This window comes from Monomorium pharaonis, chromosome 2 (genome assembly GCF_013373865.1).
Source record: "Monomorium pharaonis isolate MP-MQ-018 chromosome 2, ASM1337386v2, whole genome shotgun sequence".
NCBI classification, from domain to species: domain Eukaryota; kingdom Metazoa; phylum Arthropoda; class Insecta; order Hymenoptera; family Formicidae; genus Monomorium; species Monomorium pharaonis.
In genome coordinates this window covers 27,264,645-27,289,356 of record NC_050468.1, presented here as the reverse complement: position 1 = coordinate 27,289,356, position 24,712 = coordinate 27,264,645, and the positions used below count along the sequence as shown (strand labels likewise).

At 32.3% G+C, this 24,712-nt stretch overlaps 1 protein-coding gene across 1 annotated transcript; it reads left to right on the top strand.

The window, feature by feature from the left end:
• Nucleotides 1-692: 692 nt before the first annotated feature.
• Nucleotides 693-23,998, top strand: LOC105833909 (proton-coupled amino acid transporter-like protein CG1139). Its single transcript, XM_012676010.3, has 8 exons — nt 693-1,012; nt 11,908-11,957; nt 12,325-12,456; nt 13,615-13,887; nt 14,178-14,262; nt 21,395-21,664; nt 22,419-22,773; nt 23,297-23,998. Exons 1-8 carry the CDS (start codon nt 977-979, stop codon nt 23,539-23,541), a joined length of 1,446 nt encoding a protein of 481 aa, XP_012531464.2. The 5' UTR covers nt 693-976; the 3' UTR covers nt 23,542-23,998.
• The last annotated feature ends 714 nt before the right edge of the window (nt 23,999-24,712 follow it).

The following is a 24,712-nucleotide window of genomic DNA, read 5'->3' as shown; positions in this document are numbered from 1 at the left end:
AAATCTTAGGTATGTAAGTTGAAGAAATACAAACTTAAAGAGTTGCAAAAATCTTCGTCCTATAAGTGTCAATGTTTAATAGCCCGTATATAATAATTTTTCTCATAAAAATGATCGTCAATTGATTTTCAATTAAAATAATAAATAAATATTAATTATATAAAAAATTGGGATTTCAATATTTTGGTTTGATAATGAAACTACTTTTAACTTTTCTCACAAAAATAGTCGGCAGCCAACTTTTATTGGAAAAAAAAGTACTAGTTCGGACAGTATTATATGAAAAATTGAATTTATTTCAGAACTTTGGTTTGATGATAGAGCTACATAAGTTTTCTAACTGTGTAGCATCAATTCGGTGACTTGAACGCTCGTCCTCGGAGAACGACGGCGGAACTTCCGCACCGCGGAATCCGCGACAACGACGACGACGACGACGACGTGCGACATCGGGAATCGTGACCATCTCAAGGTGCGAGCACGTGCTCCGCGCTACGAGCCGGCGCGCCTACGAAATGTCAATCGGGCCGGTTGAATGAGCGGCGAACCCACCGCGCGCCGTGGGGTTCCCCCTCGCCGCCGGTGCCACCGGAACGAATACGTACATACATACATACCGAAACGGTACCGTGAGCCGGAGCCCGACGCACGAACCCCGCGCGCGCGAGACGCTATATAAATAATACTTCGCGCTAAGTCAGATCAGTCGACTTGCTGCGGCCGTACCTGCCGTTAGCGCACAATGCAACGGACCTTCAGAGATTAAATCGTCTCGACACCAACCCTCCTCCCCCACCCCTCTCAAGTCGCGTCTCTTCTCTTCGTCTCTTTGCACCCCTGCCAACCCCTTCATTACGCGCCTCGCTTTCACTCCCTACCTCCGGATATCACTTATCCGCTCTGTTTCGCGTCCCTCGTACGCGAGGACCACCTCGGTGACTTGACATCCAACGGCTATAGCGGTACGTCCTCCAGGATGTCGCACGACAATTTGGGATTTACGTCGAGCACGGTGAGTAGATGATTCCCCCTCGGGGACGGACTTTAAATGTAAAATGTGCGAGCGAACGTGTGCGTGTGTTTATAGCGATCAGAAGGAGACTCGAATTATCAATGTTGTTATAACGATTTTTTACCCGTATATAAATTCAAATGCGGAATTTTCTACGATGGAGGAGAGAAGCACCGTCGGGAGAGGGAAAGGGAAATCCCCTTGGAACACAATTCACGATACATTCCTCTATTTCTTCATCCGTGTATTTACTGTCAAGCCCGTCGTTATCCTTGCTTGAAATCGTTTGTCCGAAAAGCGGAATAAACTTCCCGGTGTGAAATCGTAAACACTGTTCTCTCTTTTCTTCACAGTCAAAGTAGCCGAATAAGGTTCTCGTATAAATGGGATTATATTAGAAATGTGAGTTTTAAAACGTAGCTACTAAAAATCATTTAAAAAACAAAAAGTCTTTATATTGAATTTTCCTTGAAAACAGATACCTAATGCTTCGCATATGCTTTAAAGATTGTCAAAGATAATTTGTAAATTAAGTCAAGACAAGACTAGCTTGCATATATAAATAAAACAGTTACGAGTAAAGCTTCATTAAGATAATTTTAATGAGTACATTTTAAATTTTGAAAATGAGACTTTAAAGAACGGTTTAAAATGTCCAGGATACCACGGCAATGACACTCGCGTGACATTAGATTTTTCACGAACAAGAAATAGATCTTTACACAAAACAAACGACGCTTCCTGCGCTCTGTCACGTTTTGCTCTTTCCCCCCTGTCGAAAATCGACAGGGCCGCTATTGCTATATTTTGTATAAGCTTTAGCAAGTGTAGCAATGACATTGCGCAAATGTTATCTCGGTTTATTTGCATGTGCATAATACAGAACGAGGTTATGCCGGATATAATAATGCTAAATATTGATTATTATACCTGAAAATAAATCTGAAATTATGCCAATTAAACAATTATCGCGCGAATTAGAGGCGACGTGCGAATATCGTTTGCGCGACACATGCCGATTCGGCAATGAGAGAGCGACGTATACGTAAGATCGGAGCGCGCTCTCTGTGCGATATCTTCTTCTTTTTTTTTTTATAGCGACGAACCGATTGCGGAACAGGTACAATAATAGGCTTGCGCGCGCGAGTTATTGTAACTGCATTGCCAGGCTCGATATTTATATTTCCGACTCCGTTTCGATCGCGCGACGTCCGTCGTCATCCGATCATGAACCGATCACGGGAATGGAAAGTTTCTATCCTACCGTTCGCACGAACGAAAACTTTCGCACGCGACGAAGGACAATTCGTTCATTCGTCGCGTTGACGTTTTGCGCGAAACGGCGGCGGGCGCCGCGCGAAACGGCATTGTTACCGCCGCGGGTTTTTTCCCCTCCCCCGTCGCTCGTTCACGCCGCCGACGGGTAATTGGCGATTAGAATTTGTGTTGCACAACGAGGAAATGTCGAATATAAATTAAACGCCAACTGCGTGTGTACTCTTGACTTGACATCTCGCTCGCACTCGAGCGAATGAGCGTCCTTCTCCCGTGGCTCTTTCCATCGGGGGGGGCCCCGGCTCCTTTTTTTCTTTTTTTTTTCTTTTCTCTTTCTCCCGCTTTTTCCTCCTCGAGGCTGTCGAAGGCGACCGGGTACAATACCTGTTCGATCAAGCGCGCACGGATTATTCGAAAGTTATCCCGAATTGTTGTACCAAGTGTACTTTTTGCGCCTTTCCCTCGTCGGCCTGTGTACACTTTTCAACGACCTTGCGAAGTTGATTTCTTCCTTTCGGGCGCATATTTTGGGGTAGGCCTAATTACGGAGAGCATTACGCTTAGTATTAGACGTTGAACGATCTCTTTTCTTCGGGGGGCGGGGAGGAGGGAGCAAGTTAAATTGAACTAAAATAATGTGATAAATTTATTTCTACTTGAAAAATGAGGCGCAATCACTTCGGTACACGTGTATCGAAATCGACAAACGTGTAAATATTGAAATGAAAATATGTAAATTTAATAATGCAACGTCTAAAATAACGTTTAAGTAAATGTAGGTTGAAATAAAAGATATACATAAGTATAACAATACGTAACGCGATAAACGTTTTCAAATCGTACAAATCCGCACAGTAGCGTTACGTCATAACTGTTATCGATCCCTCTGGACGGAAACGCTGCACCCATCGTACTCGTATCTTCCTCATCGACTTATCGGATGTAATAACTTCCCCTGCCACTTCTTTCAATCTCTGTCTAACTCCGCACGAAGACAGCATCGTTAGCGTCGTTAGCGCCGCTGAATTTTGCACGATGTTCAAAATTTAATTTCTTCATCGTCACTCCACGTCGAATTCGGAACGCGAATTTAATCTCCCTCTGTTTACCCTCGCAGCATTGCGACGCACCGTCGTACACCGTGAATTAACACACGTCTCTCCTAGTAATAATATTATCTGACATTAATGATTACTCAGCTATGATCCATCAGTCTGGCACGTACCGGTTCTGGAAGTTATAGTACATCTTCCCGCGATAAGGAATCTCGCGCGGATCATTTCTGCCGCAGCGCTACTGAAAATGTGATTGCGCATTGATAAGAATCGCCCGCGAAGTATTCGCGCTTGCCGCAAACGAGCCGCGCGCATTACCGGGAAATTACTTTTGTTTCCTCTTTTTCGGAGAAGCGTTTTTCGCGCGCGCATTGCATTCTGACTCGTATCGTAAAAGCGTGTGTGTGTGTGTGCTGAGAGTTTGGAAATCCACGGGATGAAAGACGAAGAGTAAGAAGAAGAAAGCGTCGACGGAGAAATCAAAGAATCGCGCCGCGGCCGTTCAGTTGGGATAACTTGAATTTCCGCCCGAAATACCAGATTTTAATCTCGATCGGCGCACGTGTAATACAATGTTAAATATTAAAGAATTAAATTTCGAACAATTCCTTGAGTTCAACGTGATTTTGTTATTTTTAACTTCTGTGTACAAACTTTATTATATTCATACATAATAACTCATGTAATTAAAGGAATAACTTTATTTAAGCAACCCACTTCTGCGGTTGAATTGTTTAGCAAAACTTTAAAAAAGTAATCATCCGTAATATCTAGTAAATAATAAATTAAATTCGAGTCAAATTTAATATTTCTCAAGTTAAATCGTTTAACTTTATTGTTTTCATAAAATTAATGACATTGAGTAGAAGCAATGGCGACTTGTAGGAATATTTAAGATTTACTCAACTTATAATTCCATTTTACGATTTACGAATTTAACAGCAGGCCGATCAACGTCATTAAAGCTTCTTTGTTCGATTAAGATAAATGTTCTGTAGTAATTGTATACATAACATAATACAGAGCTAAGATATATTATTGAATTTTTGTAAGGATTTACGGTGTAAAATGATTTAATACTATAATTAAATAAAATATGGAATATAAAATGTTACACACATATAAAAATATGAAAAATTGTAATTATTCCGGAAATAATAAAAACATTTGAACGAACCAATACCTGAACAATGTATGCTTGTCTTTGTACTATTTACCAAATATGTTGTTTAGATATTTTGTTAAGACACAGAAGTTATTATTAAAAAATGTATAATGTTTCTTAAAATGTTAAGAACATCATCAAAATATGAAACTTTAACGTAATTATGTTACAAATTAATTTTCTTTTAACATTAATATTTATAAAATTTACAATAATTTTATAAATATTTTTAAGTATTTAAGATTAAATTTAATATAAATTTTAATGTTATAAAAATGTTTAAAAGTAGTAATATAAATTTCCGTGTAAATCCGGACATATTCGTTTACTAGGACATTGTTCTTACTATGCATGTAGTGGATATCTTAATTCTCCATAAATAATTTGGATCTTTTTGGGCAAAATTTTATTCTTTTTCTCTAAAATAAAGGGGGAGGGGGGCAAACCTGGATTATTTTTCTAAAAAAATCTTATTGATAGGAGTTTACTCGCTAAGTAATTTGCGGCAAAGATCATTGACGATCAAAGCTATTTCCGCCGCTTCCGGATGCGCGGCGTGCTTTTTGATCTTTCTTTCTTTCAGTACTTCGTTTCTTTCCTTTTAACGCGTTTCTACAAAACAGAATAGAATTGCATAGCTACTGTGGAGTCGGGTTTTACCGTGGCTGCTTCTACTTCCGTCTGTTTCTCTTTTGTCATCTTCACTGGCACGTGTATCCGCGGAAGATATAAATCGCTCGTACTTTGAATTGCTGATACTTGGAGGCCTTCGATTAAAATTGCGCTCGACTTGCAATTGCGTAATGATATTGGAATGATCTCAACATCCTGAGGCAATTGTTATAATTGCGATCATTTCGAGGAAACGGAGCAGTGTCCGAAGAAAAATCGACCAAAGCCGTGTAAATGCAACCGACACTTGCTTCAGAACTTTTAGAAATTTATGTATAAAAACAACACGAAGATTAAGTCAGTTTTATCAATACATATCACATTAAAATATTTTATTATACGCAGTTAAAGTTTATCATGCGCGGTTTTAGATGTTGAAAGTTTCGAGATCGTCTGGATAACAAGACGATTTTCAAGTACGGCTGAACACGTGTTAACTCAATGAGAAAATTTCGCGTTGGAGTTTAACATTATGTGAAACAATATAATTTCAATAGCGTCCGAGATATGTTCTTTATTGAAGAAACTAATATCATTTACATTATATACAAAAATAATTAAATTAAATTAATTAGTTTTTGCTGTGATTCACAGAAGTGATTCAAAACTTCAAGTCCGTAATTTGTTTAATAAATGTTTCTATTGTCTTTCTTTTATAAGTGTTTCAGCTGAACTCTTAGAGATTTTTTTGTTAAAGCAAAACAAATTACTACGAACTGCAAATGTAACTTGCGTGGAAATTACAATACAATTTAAAATTTTGTTAAACATTTGCACGCAGAAAGCGAATTTTTTACACAAATAATAGTGTAATGTGATAGTGTAATAAATAATTTGTAAAACTTGAGATATCTCGAAAACTTTATGAATGTAGACTGATGTAATGAGATAAATTATGACGTAGTTGAAATACTTTTGTGATAGCTGAGATACTATGAGCAAAAATTACGAAAACACATACCTTCTTGTAAAACCTTTGTACCCTTGTGCGTACGATGATTAAGATTGTGTCAAGAGTATTTTGATAAGTACAAATACACATTTTGTTAATTACTTATAACGGATATTAAAAGATTAAAAAACACTCAAGTTAAAAAAATTTTTTTTGTGTAACTAACAAGCTTCAATATCTGTAACGTAAAGAAATTTTATTAGACAAAATATTATTATTTATATATTAAGTTTTATATTATACATCTTTAATGTATTCTGAAAAATTATATCGCCATATGTAACGCCATATGTTAAACATTGCAAATTGTAAAAAAAAATGAACAAAAATATCAGTATAATCTTTTGAATGCACTTTACGTTATCGCAGTACTGCGTGTAATCTGTTATATCAGAATTCAATGTAAACCTTATTATTGATTAATAGTAATTACTGTCGATCAACAATATTTATCACATTATATTTACGTCACTATGTTATCAGCTTTTTATTGAACTCAATTCGAATAAAAACATATATTAATTACTACTTTGTTAATAATTATGCTGGCGTGTTCAAACATTAGAGATATTTTTATGATATAAAAAACCAATTTTTTTAAAGTTAGTACTTCTGGTATTCCTGTTCGTGCTAAAGGCAATCTTGTTCATGTCGTTTCGTAACTTACTTTTCTGCAGTACGAACAATTAGCACGCCTAGTAGAGCGTGTGCTAATCACGGAATTTTTCCGAACTCCGTAATATTCCGCTGGTTTTCTTCCACGTCTAATCTTGTCTGTCCGATATCGAAAATCTAGCGGAATCGTTTATTTTTCTTGATAACGGCAGGTAACGGCCTACGGTTCTTTCCAAACACCGGAAATTAATAATTGCAGTATAACAATTATCATTGGTTTGCATCATGTGCCGATAATTGCCGACACGAAGAGTTAATACAATTATGTATCTGTATATTTTATTCTTTATTTGATTAAATATTTTCACTGTGTACGATCGAGTCTTTTTTATACTTTTTTTATTTATTTATTTTTATTAATACATTTTATTATATTTATTTATTATTCTATAATTAATTTTATATAAACATCAATTTGAGGCGAATAAAATGTAAATAATCTACATTACACGTAATGCAAACTACGTTTTATATGCTATTTATGTAAACAATATATTAATCGGAAATAGTGAAATTTGTATTTTATTTTTTATTTTTAATATTATATATATATATATTTAAATTTTATTAATACTTACTCTAAAGTCAGATATATTAAACATTTTATAATTTAATAACTTTTTCTGTACTACATTATCCAATTCATAATAATTTACATTACTTGAATTGTTTACAGGAAAAAGATTTGTGACATAACGTAAACAATATATAGATAATCCATGTAGACGTAATCTTGAAATTTATGGCACAAACTTGATAAATATCTTTTATGTTCAGCATCATTACATGATTCATTTCAATTTAGGACTGTTTTAAGTTATTTTCTTACCATTTATTTTAGAAATAAAATTGTTTTAATTTCTGATAATTATGCACTTTAGTATAATAGATTTATGCAGGTTAAAGACATTTGTTTTTTTGAGGCTTTGTGAGTTATCGAATCCTTCAAGAAAATATTACCTATTTCTTATTCATTTTTTGAATATTGAAGAAAGATTTATACATATATAATATTACATATTATATAAAATCTTTATGTGCAAATAAAGAGTTAAAATTTGAATGTAGTTTGAAATCTAAATTAACTTTATACCCGATAGAAATTAACTAACAACAATTTACAATATACGTTATGTAATTTAAAGTTCTATATAAACTTTTACATATATTTTTTATGTAAACTTTTGCATATAATTTTATTTGAAGAAGTGTTAAATTTCTACATAGGATACCATGACGATAAATCAAATGGCACAAAAATTCGATAAAGTGAAATAAATGATCGTCGAAACGTTGAAAAAGAATTCCGCTTTGATATCGCATAGATGAATTATTTACAGGTGATAAATGTCGGTGGTAAAAAGTAAACGGCAAATATACCTGAGTCATTGGAATTATATCAGAGATTCCCAAGTATAATACAAGAGATATAAGAGGTCTAGTATCACAAATAAGTGGATCTAACAGAAGTGTTGATAAAGAAATTTACATTTCGCACCGAGGAAGATAGGCAGAGAAGAGATACGCGAACATCCACCTGCCCGCCCAACAATGTTTATTGGCGTATTATGCCAATTTTCGTATTGATGTTTACACAAACCGTCAAGTTAAACGCTAATCGGCCGTGGAATGCGTGGTTCGCGTAAGAAGTGCGTGTAATGTAACAACTGCGCGAACGTGTATGCGAAGCGAGGTATATGATAGATCGATTAAAAAATGTACACATACCTTTAATCTTGTTTAAATAATTTATCGTCGTCGCTAATTGGCATGTGTCATAAACATTTAATTTTCCATTCGGGGAAACAAAGACACAAGGTATATCGGCGATTGCGGTGCGTTTACCGAGGCAGTTAATACGTTTCTCATTGCAATCATTGGTAACGTAAATAACGTGGTAACAAGATAATCATATTTCTCTTCGGTGACTGAACACATTATTAACACGACGTTAATCGCTTCATTTTTCATTGCACGTAAATTCCATCGAGTTCCAATAATTCTGTTATTGTGCATTTGTCATCACGAGGAGATGCGAATTTTCAGAATACTGTTTATACTTTAAATATAAAAGAACGCACGTTGTTGTATTTAGGTATATACACAACACGCGGCAATCGTAATTAATTTTTGGACCTCAAATTCTGCTATTGCACGTTTATATTGCAAAAATCCGAAAAAATGCAAATCTCAGGAATGTTTTGTTTCTGAATACAAAATTTACACGAAGGCACGCCTTTATATTTATATGAATCTTAACGCGATGTAAATAAAAAAACTACAATCTGTTATGTTTACGGAGTATAGACTTTGTGAATATTGATATAAGAGAAAAAGAGATTATATCGCAGAAAAGATATATTATCTGGTACGATGTCGCACTGTCGATGTCACACTTATATCTGACATGTAGCGTCAGGTTTTTTGTAGCCATTTGCAAATTAAATATCTGTATTTGATTATTGACGAATAGCATTGATACTATCTGATATCTTCTACTGTTGCTCGATATTAAAATTGCACGTGTTGTTAACGACGCATATTATTACCTTTGTAGGCGTGATATTGTTTTGAAGGTCGTATTAAATGGTCATATCCGCGCATTATGCAATTTGTACGTTTGCACGTACGCGGAGCAAGAAAATCTTATATTCGTCGCGTTACGACTTAACTGCATATAAAGAAGATGTACAAACCGCACGGAATTATGCAAATGTCAAGTCGACAATTTACGCTTTAGGACTCGAGTGGAGATTGGTCTTTTAAGTCGATTTGCATGAGTACTCTGAAAATTAAGCCAATGTTTGACATTTATTCAATTTCTGAATTTATAAGCTTCTTCCTTTACTCAGACCACAAATGTGCGTAATTCTTTCGCGTTTGTTTGAGCAATGGTACATAAAAATTGTCTAATTATTTTTTAAGATTTGGGAGATTGCTGATTACAAAAAGACCAAACTCTAAAAATTCAATGGATTTAATATGATGGTCCCAAGGAAAAAAATTTTATTAAATTTAATTATTGATATGAGGTTCTTTGAGTTACTGAATACGAAAATAATGTTATAAAAATTAAAACTGATAAATGAATCATTTCTATCATTGAAAACGGTGAACCTGAAAATTATGCGTTTATATTATACGTTATGTGTAATATGCATATCAGAATTCTTTATTGTCATTTATATTTGAATAATTATTACGCAAAGATAATACTACTAATATGTCATGTCCAACCTTCCACAAAAAATTGGAGGACATTCCGCTTGTATAACAGAAATAACTTTTTATGTTTTATGATTGTATTTATTATTAAAATATTTTTTATTTAAAGTTTAAATAATTTTCTTTAAAACAAACTCTAGTCAAAGAATAGCTAATACCTACTAAAAATTTGACTTATATACTTTAAAGACATAGAAACATATCCTACCTTAAAAGAATTTTTTAAGCTCTTACCAATTTTTATTTATGCAAATCACAAAAATTATGTTTAAAAGTCACGTAAATTTAATTATTTTGAATTGCGAGAGGATCCAGTTTTAAATGGCGATTTGATTGGTACAGTTAAAATTGAAAATTGATTGACGATACGTTTGACATTTATTGAATTTCAGAATTTACCATTCAAACTTAGAATTCTTGAATTTACAAGCTTAAAGCAGATCACAAAAACTGTACTTAAAGTCTGTAACATAAACTTAACTATTCGAACAATGGAATAGGCATTTGCTTTGTGTAGAAAAACCATCAAGAAAGACAATTAGTCAGTCGACAATTTACGCTTTAAGATCACGAGATTGAGTTTTAAGTCGCCATTTGTACGGTTCCGCTGAAAATTGATTGAGCGAACGTTTCGACATTTGAATATCTGACGTTGAATATCTGAATTAATCAGTTTTTCTTCATACAGATTGCAAAAATCACGTTTATAAAATCAAGCAAACCTAATTATTCGCGCGTATAATATAACGAAATAAACATTTTGCACGAAAACTGCTAAGAAAGAAAATTTGCTACTTATTACAATAGACATATAGCGATATTAGTGTGCTAACATTAGACAATCAGTTAATACGATTGGACTTGACGGAAAAAGCCAGACAAAACTTTCTTATTAAATTGCTATCTATAACCATTCATATTGCAACAGCTGCATGCGCGGAATATTACAGGATCATTCAAAAACAACCGTTTGTGTTTTTGCTTCCAATCGATTAATCAGTGTGCAGCCATGCGACATTTATGTTTATTAATCATTAAAGAAATGTTCATAATTTTGTTTTTTTTTTCTTATATTGTGTCAAGGAGTTTAAAAACTTCAACATCGGTTTATATAAATACATTTATTGCTGACGAACTCGCGCAAATTATTCCAAATTTGATGTATCGCGTGACTGAAACAATATCGTAGAAAATATAATACGCACAAAAGTGCAACCTTCTTTTTAAATTACTCTGTAATATTTACATATATGTGGAAGTGCACTCATCAGGAGATAACATCCTATTTCTATTGCATTAGAATCATCATAACTATTATATTTGTGTGTATACAGTGTTACATGGTAGATAGTACAATTAAAATCAATGGTCATTTGATCAATGTTGTATCATATTGTCAGTATGAAGTAAAAGTTTATATGAGCAATAAACGTGATAAATACGACATACATAAATATCACTATCCGCGGCAATGACAAATATTTTGAAAACTAAGTTTTTTTTCTTTGATTATTTAAGTAAATCATGTTTTTATCAATATTAATAGAGCAATGTTTTTTTCAACAAATAAAGAAATGCTTTAAGAAGCCTGTGCCAGTATTGGTGATCTTTCTATAACATATAAAAAAATTAAGTTATTCATATTCTAATTCAATTTTAATTCAGAATTTCAAGAATATTCTACTAAGAAAGAGAGAGAGAGAGAGAGAGAGAGAGAGAGAGAGAGAGAGAGAGAGAGAGAGAGAACAAGAACTTGTTAATTTTAAAACCTATCACTTTTCTATCGAAATAAATATTTCTAAATATTTGTTACTTTTATACTTTAAGTTACTGCTATATATATATATATGTGTATATTATTTATTTATTTTTGCAGGAAGTTCTACAAGATCTGAAAAACTCTTCCTCATCTAAGGAGTGTCAAAGGTGTGTATCATATATATATGTGTGTGTGTGTGTGTGTGCGTGTGTACATATATATATAATAAAATTTATAAAAATAGAAAAACTAGATTTTTATTTATAATGTACTGTGTTTTACACATTAATTATTTTTTAAAAATTTTATCTTTTAACTTTAACGAAAGTTGTTAACGTTATAATTTAAAATTAATATAGAAAGATATCATCACGCGAGTTATTTTGATTCTGGCTGCTTTATTAATCTTAAACACATCTTATATCTCAAACATATGTATTTTAAACATATCTTGTATCTCAAACGTTTAAGCCTTAGCTCACGCGTCTAACTTGCTTAGATCGTAAAATTTGTATAAAGGTTGCATTTTTACAGTTACGGATCGAGTAAGAAGAATGACGGTATTTATGTTCTGGAACTCGAAGAAAAGAAGAAGAATGGAGAGAGGAAGGAGAAGGAAGATGATTATGACCCATATAATTATAGAGTAGTGGAGCATCCGACTACGTAAGTTTTCCTTTAATAACTTCCTGTAATATATTATAGAGTAATAGTAATAAATATATTGTTTATAATTTTATTAATTTTAATATATTTGCTAACTATTTTTTAATAATTAAATTTAATTAAAGGTAACACTTGCAATATTATGTACATACATACATATATATGTATATAATATTGAACCTGTTGCCTTTTTGTGTATGTGTGCGTCTGTGTGTGTATAAATAACGATAACTTAAAATTAATATATTTTCAGTTATTTAAAATTTTGTGAAGTAATACGTCATATTATGATTAAAAAGAATCATCTTCGATTCTACAGATATCAAATATAATACACATGTCTATCTTTGTTATTTTATCATGTCGATAAATTTGATGATACTGATGATAGTCTTTCTATAGATTCTCTATACTTATTAATTTTTTTAATTAATGAAGATTAAATTCGACTGATTATCGAACATTGCTGAATCGTAATTATCTAATCGGAATTTAATTCAATATACGATTCATGTATTAAAAAATTAGTTAAAGCGAAAAACGATACACCTTGTCTCTCATTTCAAGGCGACCATGAATATTATGTAACTCATAATACTTCTCTCGCGCGTGAAATGACATTTTCCTCATACAAGTCTGTTGCCTTATTAGCGTAATTTTCTAATCAGATTAAATTAAATTGGGAGACTCGGTAAGACATCTTCCTGATAAAAACGCATGCTTGTCATGATCAGTATGAATGATTGTCACCGTAAGGCTATCTAATAACACATATTAATTATCTATAATTGTAACATAATATTTTGATTTAAATATGATATTTGTTTAGTATTTATTTTTTCTCATTGGGTCAATTATAATGTCATAAATATAAAAATTATAATATAGATATCAGTAAATGTAGCAATGCATAAGATCGGAAAATCTCGCGCAAAAGTTTTTTTTCGAAAATTTATCCCAGACAATACGCACGCATTCAAAACCGCGGTATAAAACATCTTATTGATACCTCAAAGTTACGTTATGTCCCGATTTTGGGCACATTTGGACATCGTGTTTTTCCAAGAATTTAATTTAGATATATTACAATTTTAATACGACTGCGAATAACTATAAGTAGTGGTAGACGCCCGGTTTTTTCACGACGTGATTTTTCAGCAATGCAGAGACTATGCTTCATCTGCTGAAGGGTAGTTTGGGTACCGGCATCCTCGCGATGCCGAAGGCTTTCCACAATGCCGGATACGTAATCGGTCTGATAGCTACACTCATCATAGGACTTCTTTGTAGCTATTGCATGCGAATTCTCGTTAGTTCGGAGTACGAACTGTGCAAGAGAAGAAGGGTACCGTCCATGACGTATCCGGCGACCGCAGAAGCTGCTCTGCTCGAAGGACCGAGGGTCCTCAGACGGTTTTCTACAGCTTTTATGTGAGTGTATTGTGCTTTCTTTCCACGTAATTAAAAAAAAAATGGGTAAACAAAAATGTAAATGTAAAAAAATGTATAAAGACTTATATTTGCCTCTTATAGGTTGTATGTTTAAAAGTAACTATATTTGATAATCGAATGTGATAATCAACGTTATTAAAGTGCTACTTTGTACAATTATTCATCGTGTGATACATTCTGATTAGAATAATAAGGTTGTAATTAGAGATTGTAATTACAGTTTTTAGGTTGCATTTGTATTATGAGAACTTTTTGTTTTTTATTCGCAGACATGTAATAAACGCCTTCTTGTTAATCTATCAGATGGGTACCTGCTGCGTCTATATGGTTTTTATTGCTAAAAATCTAGAGTCGGTGAGTATTTCTATTATTTTCAATTCATATGTTATGCCTTCATATATTATGCTTCTCACAAATTCTACGCTAACACTTTTATTATTAAGTTGTAAGCGTTAATAATCTTACATGCAATGCTTTTTCAAAATATGAGAGAAAAACTTGAATCAGACGGTTGCGTTCAACATTAAGTATTAAATATTATTTTCTGCGTATCTTTTGCGCTAAATAAGATTATGAAACACGATATATTAATAATAAGATATATAAAAAATCTGATTCTAATAAATTATGTTGTCTTCAAACAGTCAAACCAAGAAAATATCGGCCATTAATTTTATTAATAAATATTTTTATTAAAAAACAAGATCAAATATTACAAAATATGATTTTACAGTATCTAATTTTCTGGCAATTTATTTCATATATATAAACGTTATTCAATTTCATTTAGTTGCTCGTTTGCATCACGTCCATCGTTAATTCGTTTGAATTCCTTGATTCTCGATGCGCCAATCAATTCAATATCGCGTATCTGCACCAGCAGCATAGCGCCGTAGCAGCATGCCGAAAAGGAAATAATCTAGGTCAGGGAAATACGCCGTAACAGAGAATACGCGAGTAGACAGTCACCGGTAATTAATGCACGATTGAGTCAAGGTGATCGTACCTAACGCGCGCAGGCGGCCGGTCATCGACATTTTCGACGAAGCTGCAGTTAAGATCGAAGTCGAAAATACAAGTTGTTCTTTCGCGAACTTGCCCGAGTTTCACGAAAATGTGGTTTACCTCACGGACCTTGTCGATCCAAGTCGATTATTTGTGTCTGTGTATACAGCATACCGATCGAGAAATTGATGAGAATAAATAATGATTATTTTATAACGAGTTTGTCGAACAGAATAAAAGGAATTAAATATTATATTATAGAAAAAATCAATTATTTTTATTAGCATACAATTTGTAAAAAAAGATTTAACCAATTTGATTGCATGACTTAACGACATTGGCTTTTGAAATAACATTTGAACTCGCAGAATAATCAAGGCGCCGCTGGAAACTTAATTAAATATATTTTCTTTCAACATCTTGACTGCCATAATAATCATCCACTGGATGATTGACGTCAAATTTTCTAAAAGTTCAAGAAATTTTTAAAAATGCTTGTAAAAGAAATACTTTATATTAATATTTTATATTTAATATAAGATTTTGTATAATATAGTCTTATTTACTTAAAATTTGTATGATATCTATTCCTCTTACATGAAACAAAACATTCCAGCAATAGAGTTTTTTAATATTACTTAATATTTTTATTTTAGCATATATTTATGATAATGTAAAAATTTTACTATGGCGTACAGCTATGTAAAAGTTGCTGGACATCGAGTTAATAATTGTAACGGTATCTTTGAAGAATGCTATTAAATAAAATTTTTTATGGAAGTTCGTGTTTTTTGCAATTAAGGATATAATCTTGCTAATTCAATAATATTTTTTTTAAATTAACTATTATTGAATTTTCCAATTAAACTGTTAGCTAATGCTGTTAGTATATCATTCTTTTTTCCGCATATGATATATATGTGAATTAACTTATCCATTTTTTTGCTTCTTTATATAATATTTGTTTTTATATTAGATTTACAAATACATGTTCTTTTAGCAGTATAGATACTAATAAAAATGATAGATTTCTTCTGCAGAATAACATTCAATTCAATTTATTCTATTCATTCGTTACAAAAATACCAACTATTTAGTTTTAACAATTTCTCGATTGTTATCCCAAGTAACATCGGTGCGTTAATACGTTTGACACGTAGGCATTGAACTACTCGGAGGAATGTAAGCAGCAGTGTCGTGCATAAAATTGCAGGACGACACTTTGTACAACACATCCTTATATAGTTTTTCCTCGGAAAAATTATTTTTCTCGTCTCTTCCCTCCATAATTGCTAATGCATCTTGTGTGTCTTAAATAATAAGAACTGCGTCGCAGATTGCAGATGTTACAAATAAATATATTTACGCCAATCATCATCTTCTCGTGTTTCACGTGTTACAATCGTTAGGCGATGTCTAGTACATCCGCACCGAATGATTTATTATAGAATTTTACTATCTCGTTGGTCGCACGAGAATAGTTGCACCGGCGCAAAACGAAATGGAATCTTACCACGAGTGTAAGATCAAGTGGAAGTAAGAGTCGCTCGAGCGGGCGTTAACTTAAGTGCCGTTCACATAACAATTATACGGTGCATAATGACGTGAAAGAATGTCTTTCTTACTCTGACTTCTTTCATACGTAAATCCTGCTCGATCGCCAACGCGCGCTCAAGTGACGTGCGAAAATGCATTGGACGGAAAGGTCGAATTCCAGCGGACCAGTCGTTCAGAACGCAATTTTCAAGAGTTAAATCGATGTATTCTTGTCGAACGAGTTGAACAAACTTCGATCGCGCGCGGAAATGAGGGGTGATTTGGCTCGGTTCTAGCCGCTTATACGGTTGACAGATATTTTGTGAAATTACGCTCCATATACGAAAAGGAATTTTTGCGTGTCCGCTGCGAAACCGCAGGCTGCAATCGCGGCGCGTTTGTAGTGACGCAACTTTGTGATATACGACGGCGCTAAGCCTTATATGTGGACGACATCTTAGCCGCGGATTGGAAGGCGTTGCGTAGTACGCGATGTAATAGATAGTTAACTATCGTTACGACATATATGTTATTACGGCAACTAAGTCGAGTGTGTGCGCAATGGATGGCAACGTGCGTGCGTTCCGCGTTGAACCTGAATGCCATCTGCATTGGTGGCGAACGAGAGGACCGCGGATTCCATGGTCGGATGCGAAGTGAACGGAACTGTGTACAAAGTTGATCACATTAGTCGTGCAAATATTAAGATAATCTTTAACTTTAATTCTAAGTATCCGGAACAGACGTATATGTGACACTTGAGAATAAATTTTCACTATATAAACGTAGAAGTATAGAAGTATGACTATAAATATAGAAGTTTATACACTGAGAAAAAATGTTGTTTATTTGACTAGATTTTTCAACTTGATTAAATTTCTTCAAATTCAAATATTTATGCATTTAATTTTAATACATAAAATACTTTTAAACTTCAATCCAAGCATTTATATATTTGACAGAACCACATAAATACTTGAATTAAAAAAGTTTCATTAAATTGAAAAATTGAGTTAAATTAATAAATTTTTTCTCAGTGTAGAAATGAGAGATTACGTATGATACAATTTTTTATATAATTATGGTAAACATATAATAAATAAAATAATATACATATTTCTATATTACATAAAATATTTATATTATAGTATAATATCAATAAAGTTTTTAGTTCTTGTTTAAGACATATTATCCAAAGTGATATTGGTGACTTCCTCTGATATATTTCTTAAAAATTACAAGATATTTATAACACATCAAATATTAAATATTATGTTAATATAATACTAAAAGTATAACTCGCGTTAATCTTATTATAACTTCAATTATTTGAAAAAAGACTCAGATATAAGCATAACTGATAAACGTTTATATTAGTAATAGTAAACGTTGAACAATAATAAGTAGATACATCAAAGCTAATACATCAAAGAATATACTACAAAATTATTTTTTAAAAAGAAGTTGTACCATATAGGAGAAAAAAAAATATATAGAACAAAATTATTTCTATACTTAATGCTTAAAGAAACATTGCTATCAGAGAAATAATGTAATGTTCGAAAAATTTCAAAAGAGCGATAAGGATTTCTAAGGTCTTAACTAAGAAAGGAGCCCTTGAAATCAATTTAGTTTACCATATTGCTTGCGATCTCTTAGAAATAATTGAATAAAGTATTCCTATAAAGAAGTTTCTAATAACGAATTATTCAGGCAATTTAATGCACGTTATACAATAATGCAATAATGAATATGTCGATAAATAAAGTAAGTTCTCTAAACTTTAATTGCTAAAAGGTGTTTTCAATATAATAAACAAATGGGACAAAATAATTTTTTTAGTCTCGAGATATTTTAATATCTCTTATTCCCAAAGTTTTTTTCTTGTATTATTTTATGATTTATTTGAAAAATCGATGTTTAAAATTAGTTTTGCAATAATAAAAGAATATAGATAAATTAATACAGAAATGTACACTAATTTTTTAAGCGATTCCTTTACATAAATGTGCGTAAATATAGCACTTTCGTCCAGATTAATTTTGTGTGATAAAATATCAAATATTGCATGCAGTTAACTGATAACGTACGAGTAATTAGTACAGAGTGTTACGTATCTATTATCTACATATCTGTTATGTATTACATATGTAGTATTTATTGTACCGATGTATATATCGTAGCGATTGTCACGATGACATAATATTTAAGTAACTAAAAGTTACTTTGTCCCGATCAAATTACAAACGATATTTCCTAAATAAAAATCCTCAAAGTAGCTTTGGATTTGTGTCATGATACATAACATTACCTTTTTACTTTGAATATTTCTTTTCTTTTAATTGAAATATAACATACATTCGATATATTAATAATAATTTCTCCGAGCAACGGAAGGAAACTCCGCAAATGTACTTACATCTTCCGGCTGAACGATCGTTAACAGCTCACGACAATTTATAATCATATTTACATAACAAATACACAGTTCACCTAAATGTGCAAGTGCATTTAATTTCAAGGGTGAATACCATCGATTGCATGTCAGCGGCACTTTGTTAGAACTGTCTTACGTAAGACGAAGGCTAGATTCGACAGCGATAAACGAAAGCTGTTAAACGACAGTAACGCGCCCATTTCCGCCTGCCCTTGAAACCGAAGCATAATTAACGGCGACACGTCACTGATGCGAGAGCGAGAGTATATATACCGTCATGGATCGGATTAGCTAAATATTTACGAGACTGCGTGGCGTCGATGCGTCTTCGAACGCGACCTCCCAGCAATTAAGTCTATCGCATAATGACGCCGTCTTAGGTAACATCGTCGGGATCTGTAATTTTAAATTCTTGGAATCGTGACGAATAGATATTAGACGAACGTATCCGAGTCGAGACGACTCCGTATAATGGCAATACACAAATTAGTTAACGTACATCGTTAATCGTACGCGACAAGCGGTTTGTTTTGCGTTTTCTTTCCTCTCCTTTCCAAAAGTATGAAGAGTAGGTACTCGGTACGTATACGTTATGTCGATCGCATAAATTAGCAATCTGAGATACAACGACGCACGCACTGTGGAGTCTTTTTTTTTTTTACTCATGTTCACGTTTATTTGGAATTGTACGAAAATTGGCACTCGTTAAGAATTAATTCTGTCGATGCAGTTGTCCGTATATTGTAAATTCTACGATGTAATTGTATTTTTAATAATTGTGTTTTCTTTGCACCGACGAAGAATGATTAAGTAGAACGGAGTGAATGTTTTATGATATTTCGGGAACGATATATACGGCATAGCATATATTGTGATGTACAAGCATTTATTGAGCTTTCACCTGTAAACGTTTTTATCTATATGTATATTATATATTGTATTTTTTTTTTCAAAAGAATTTTCTTTTGAAAGATAGTTTGCATGTAATATATAACAATAAGATAATAAAATCAACACGTAAAGTTTATCTCGATAAATAAAATAGCAAGTTACTATTGGTTTCTTCTGTCGTTTCAATTCACTTTGGCTCTTTTTCTTCTCAATTTCGTCGTGTCGCGCAAACGCCAATTTAATTTTCAACGGAATTCCGAATGAATGAGAAGATGGGCGAAAATAATGTGATCCGTGCGTCGTTATGTTTTCAGATGCTACGTGATTGAAACACGTAAGTGTCGTAAACTGGGGCGAAAAGTTTTTCTGTCGAGGACATGGAGTAGGAAAGATGACGATCAAGATCGCATTGAGAAAAAAAAGAACGGTATGTATGTACATACAACGTATACATATGTAATATACGCATCGAGAAATCCATCAGTTAATTACGTATTCAATGTCAGTAAACGTAATATGAGACAGAAGTGCTGATTATACTTCTCTCGGCACATAGCTGTCAAAATGATTAGTCGTATTAACAGAATCGAGTAGCTTCGTTATCCTCCCAAAGACACTTTGGAATATTCTGAAGTTCTAAAGATTCCGTCGTTTTTATAGATCTGCGTCGTTAATATTACTTAAGTGTGTCATAAACTACGTACAGCTTTGTGCAGGTTCTTCATCTTGTCGGTGTTTTTCGTCAAGCTACGAAAATAAGAATTTAAAGAATTTCAAACTCATTGGGTGCTACCATTTGGATACATGAATAGCATGTGCATGAATAGTAGCGTACCAATTTTTATCTTGAATAATTTTTATCTAGAAATAAAAAGAAGAAGGAGGCTATAGGATGATATCAATAATCGTCTATTTAGCACATCTCAATATTAAGCTTATATTAATAATATAATAATTCACAATGCTTTTGTTAAGGATTAAATATTTTTAATATTGCATTTATAAAAAGTAACAAATTCTTTCGTTAACATTAAATGTCTTTAAAGGGATGCTAGCGACTCTAGTTTTATCGACCAAATTGATGTGTGATATTGATGTATATATGTACAGTAATAGCATCAACATATCATTACGTCAAATTTCAACAATACTCACATATGCAAATTTTTAAACAAAGTTTCTCTTATATTAAAGCTCCTATCTCATTCCTAAAAACACAGTATTATTTTTATTTTTATGTAATCCGAATGGAAGAGTAAGCTTTTTTTACACATATAAAGTCTAAACTTTTATGTACAGCAAATTGTTATAAATCGAACACAGAACAAAATTATAATTTTTTAACTTTTTTTTGTTTTTCATGTGAAAAAGATTTTTGTCTCTTTATTGTATTTAAAGATTAACTCACAATCACAATCTTTCATTAAATGCCTTAATGAAATTCTTTACAATCTAATGAAATTTATTTATTAAGTATTAAATGTTATTTAGATAAAATTTTATTTAAGAAAAAATAGAAAAAGCGACCGTTAGTGTCAAACAAAATCAAATTTTGCATTTGTATGCAATTATTAAAAAATACATCACATTACGTATAATCTTTTTTCCCTTTTTTAGGGGTTGAGCACATTTGTCAAATTGGACTTGAACGAGTACATAGCGATTCTCCTGTTACCCTTGATCTTAGTTAATTACATCAGAAATCTTAAATTCTTGGCACCGTTCTCGACGCTAGCAAATATCATTTTATTTGCTGGATTTGGTATTATACTTTACTATATTTTTCGAGAGCCGCTTACCTTTGAACATCGTGTAACATTTGGAAATGTAACGAATTTTCCACTCTTCTTCGGCACTGTTCTATTCGCTCTTGAAGCTATCGGCGTGGTGAGTAATTGATTGAGATATAATAGACATTTTAGATACAAAAGAATTTTAATTATGTAATAATATAAATAATAAATAAATACAAAAAACAATAAACTCTTTATAACAGATACAAGTAGTGCAGTAAAAAAGCATTGTAATTGAAAAAATAAATAAAAAACAATTAATACAATTTAAATATTAATCTTGATATTTGTAGTCTCTATTTATAGTCAATTTTACTTATATTTTAAAAAATAGGGCTAAGATTCTTATATATCTACTGAAAATAAAATTTTAAAAAGTTAAGCCATTTCTGAACAATTTTTCAGGCTAACAAAATGGACAAACGGATGATCAGATCAATATAAAACTTAAAATTATGGATTATTATTATTTTGCTACGCTGCTTTACTTAATAATTAAATTTATCAGATTTAAATAAGATAAAATTAAATTTATAAAATATAAATTATATGTGATATTAATTTACACATTGTTTCTTCAATTATACAAGAAAGAGAAAAGCTTCTAATACATTTTTACAATGATGAAATAGTTGTTGCAGGGAAAACGTTAATCATTTACTTATATACTTTTAGACAAATCTCTTTCGTAGCTTTCTATACATATAACAGTTTTAAACATGTCAGAAAAAACACTTGTCTAACTAAATTAGTTTGATTTTCTTACAACATTCATATTTCTAAAAATACGTTTAAGAAAGGTTGTATATAAGTTTAATTGTACAGATTATTTTTCATTCGTATTACAGATCATGCCGTTGGAAAACGAGATGAAAACCCCTAAAACTTTTATGAAGCCATTCGGTGTGTTGAACGTTTCAATGACTATCATAGTTGCATTATATACTGCCTTGGGATTTTTCGGATACATAAAATTCGGCGAGAAAGTTGAGGGCAGTATTACGCTTAACCTACCAAAAGAAGAGAAGTTGGGAATTGCAGTGCAAATACTTTTGGCCGTCGCCATCTTCTTCACGCATCCCATTCAGTGTTACGTCGCTATCGATATAGTGTGGAACGAGTATATCAGTCACTACATGGAAAAGTTCCGTTTCAAGCTGTTGTGGGAATATGTAGTTAGGACTCTCATAGTTTTAATTACCTGTAAGTACATTCCGATTCGAAACATATCTTATCGCAAAATTGAAAAATGTAGACAGATAACTCTGGTTTCCAATGAGATCAGCACCTTTAATCTCATTAATTTTAGTCATATTTGCAATATTTACTTTAAAGATAATACATTAGCAACGTGTTTAAGTATTAAACACAGAGGAATGTTAAATATTATCGATATTTGCTATTTTAGATAATTGCAGAATTTTTCACATGTGTCGACATGTCATTTATCTCAGGTAAAATACAGAGTCATAATAATATTGCAAGAATATTATTTGCCACTTGAAGACATAATTGTGTCATAATGATGTCATAAGAGTATCTTTATAAGTGACAAATAAAGTTATGATGATCTTTGATGATATTATTATGACTGTGTTCTAAATAGTTCGACAATTTTCTTGAATTAACAAATCTTTGTAGTATATCGTGTCTCAGACATAGAAAAGAAAATTAAATTCAAGTGATTTTATTTAATTAACTTGTCGATCTGCGCGATTTGTTTCAGTTGGTCTGGCGATCTCGGTTCCGGAGTTGGAGCTCTTCATATCACTATTCGGCGCGTTTTGTCTGTCGGGTCTGGGACTGGCTTTTCCAGCAATCATACAAATATGCGCCTTTTGGAAAGTGATGGGACCGACCGAGAGGAAGATTATGGTTGCGAAAAATATGTGTTTAATACTGATCGGAGCTTTGGGCCTGGTCGTGGGTACTTACACGAGTCTCCACAAGATCATCGAAAATTTCTCGTGAGGTATTCGAAAACTTGTGTGATAAAACAGTTAAACAGACTGGTGAAGTGACAGAGGGAAAGCGAAAGTGAACAGAAATCGTTCTCAATACGAGAAACGACGACGACGGTGTGATACGTAGTTGAAGTTGTTCATTGCTAAATGCGAGTGCACCTAAAAATACAAGGCACATTCAGAGGCGCTAAGCCGAGGGACCGAAATAACGTTAACTTCTAACGGCTCACATCACACTTCGGCTTCTATTTGTCGGGGACAGGATGAAGTTCCTAAAGTGCATTCATTGGGTTCTTTTTACGCGTGATATATAAGACTGCGAGTGAAGATACGGACTGTACAAACGACTCGACGAGTTCTGGCTCGCGTCAGCGTTAGCGTCAATTACGGTACAGCGATATATATATGTATAAATATGTAAAAAGGTTTTACCGTATTATAAATAAAAAAGTTTTATTTTCATACTGCCGCTCCCTATATTTTTTTGTATGCTTCTCCTCATAGCTGTACTAATTGTTGCGGAAAGGTTTTAATTTTTCACATTTTATATGCAACAATTCTGAAGAGATTGCAAACGAAATTCTGTGATATAAAATATTGCAATAGAAATGCTTCTAAAAATCTATCATACATTAAAGAAAACATATCCAAGCAGGAAAAAATTATTATAATATTTAAATAATTATTAAAAATTACTTTTTGAACAATTGCAATTAATTTTTGTTACTTTGCTTTTGTTCTTGCATTTTGGCACAATACCTAAAAACATTTGTTGGACATTTTTTAATTTTTTTTTATATAAGTACGTTTAGATACTTTGCTTTTAAATGAACTTCCAAATTTTAACTATCAGCAAATTGTTTTTTTTTTTCATAGTTAGGAATCACAGACATTGTTGTTGCATTTAAACATTTGATATAAAATAGGAATTACTGTTAAGAATTTTGTTTATTGTTTCTTAATTGGTTTTTGTAATAATTCTATTATTTTGTTTATAAATACATTTTTAAAATAAATTTTTTTATTAAAACAAACTTTTATTTTTCGCCTCAAGTATGCTCCAAACTTATGTAATTTTATTTAGCATACATTTGTAATTTAAGAAAGATGTAATAACAAATAAACAAAAAATTGAAAAAATCTTTGTATAAATATCTTTTCAGTGTTAAATTAAATAT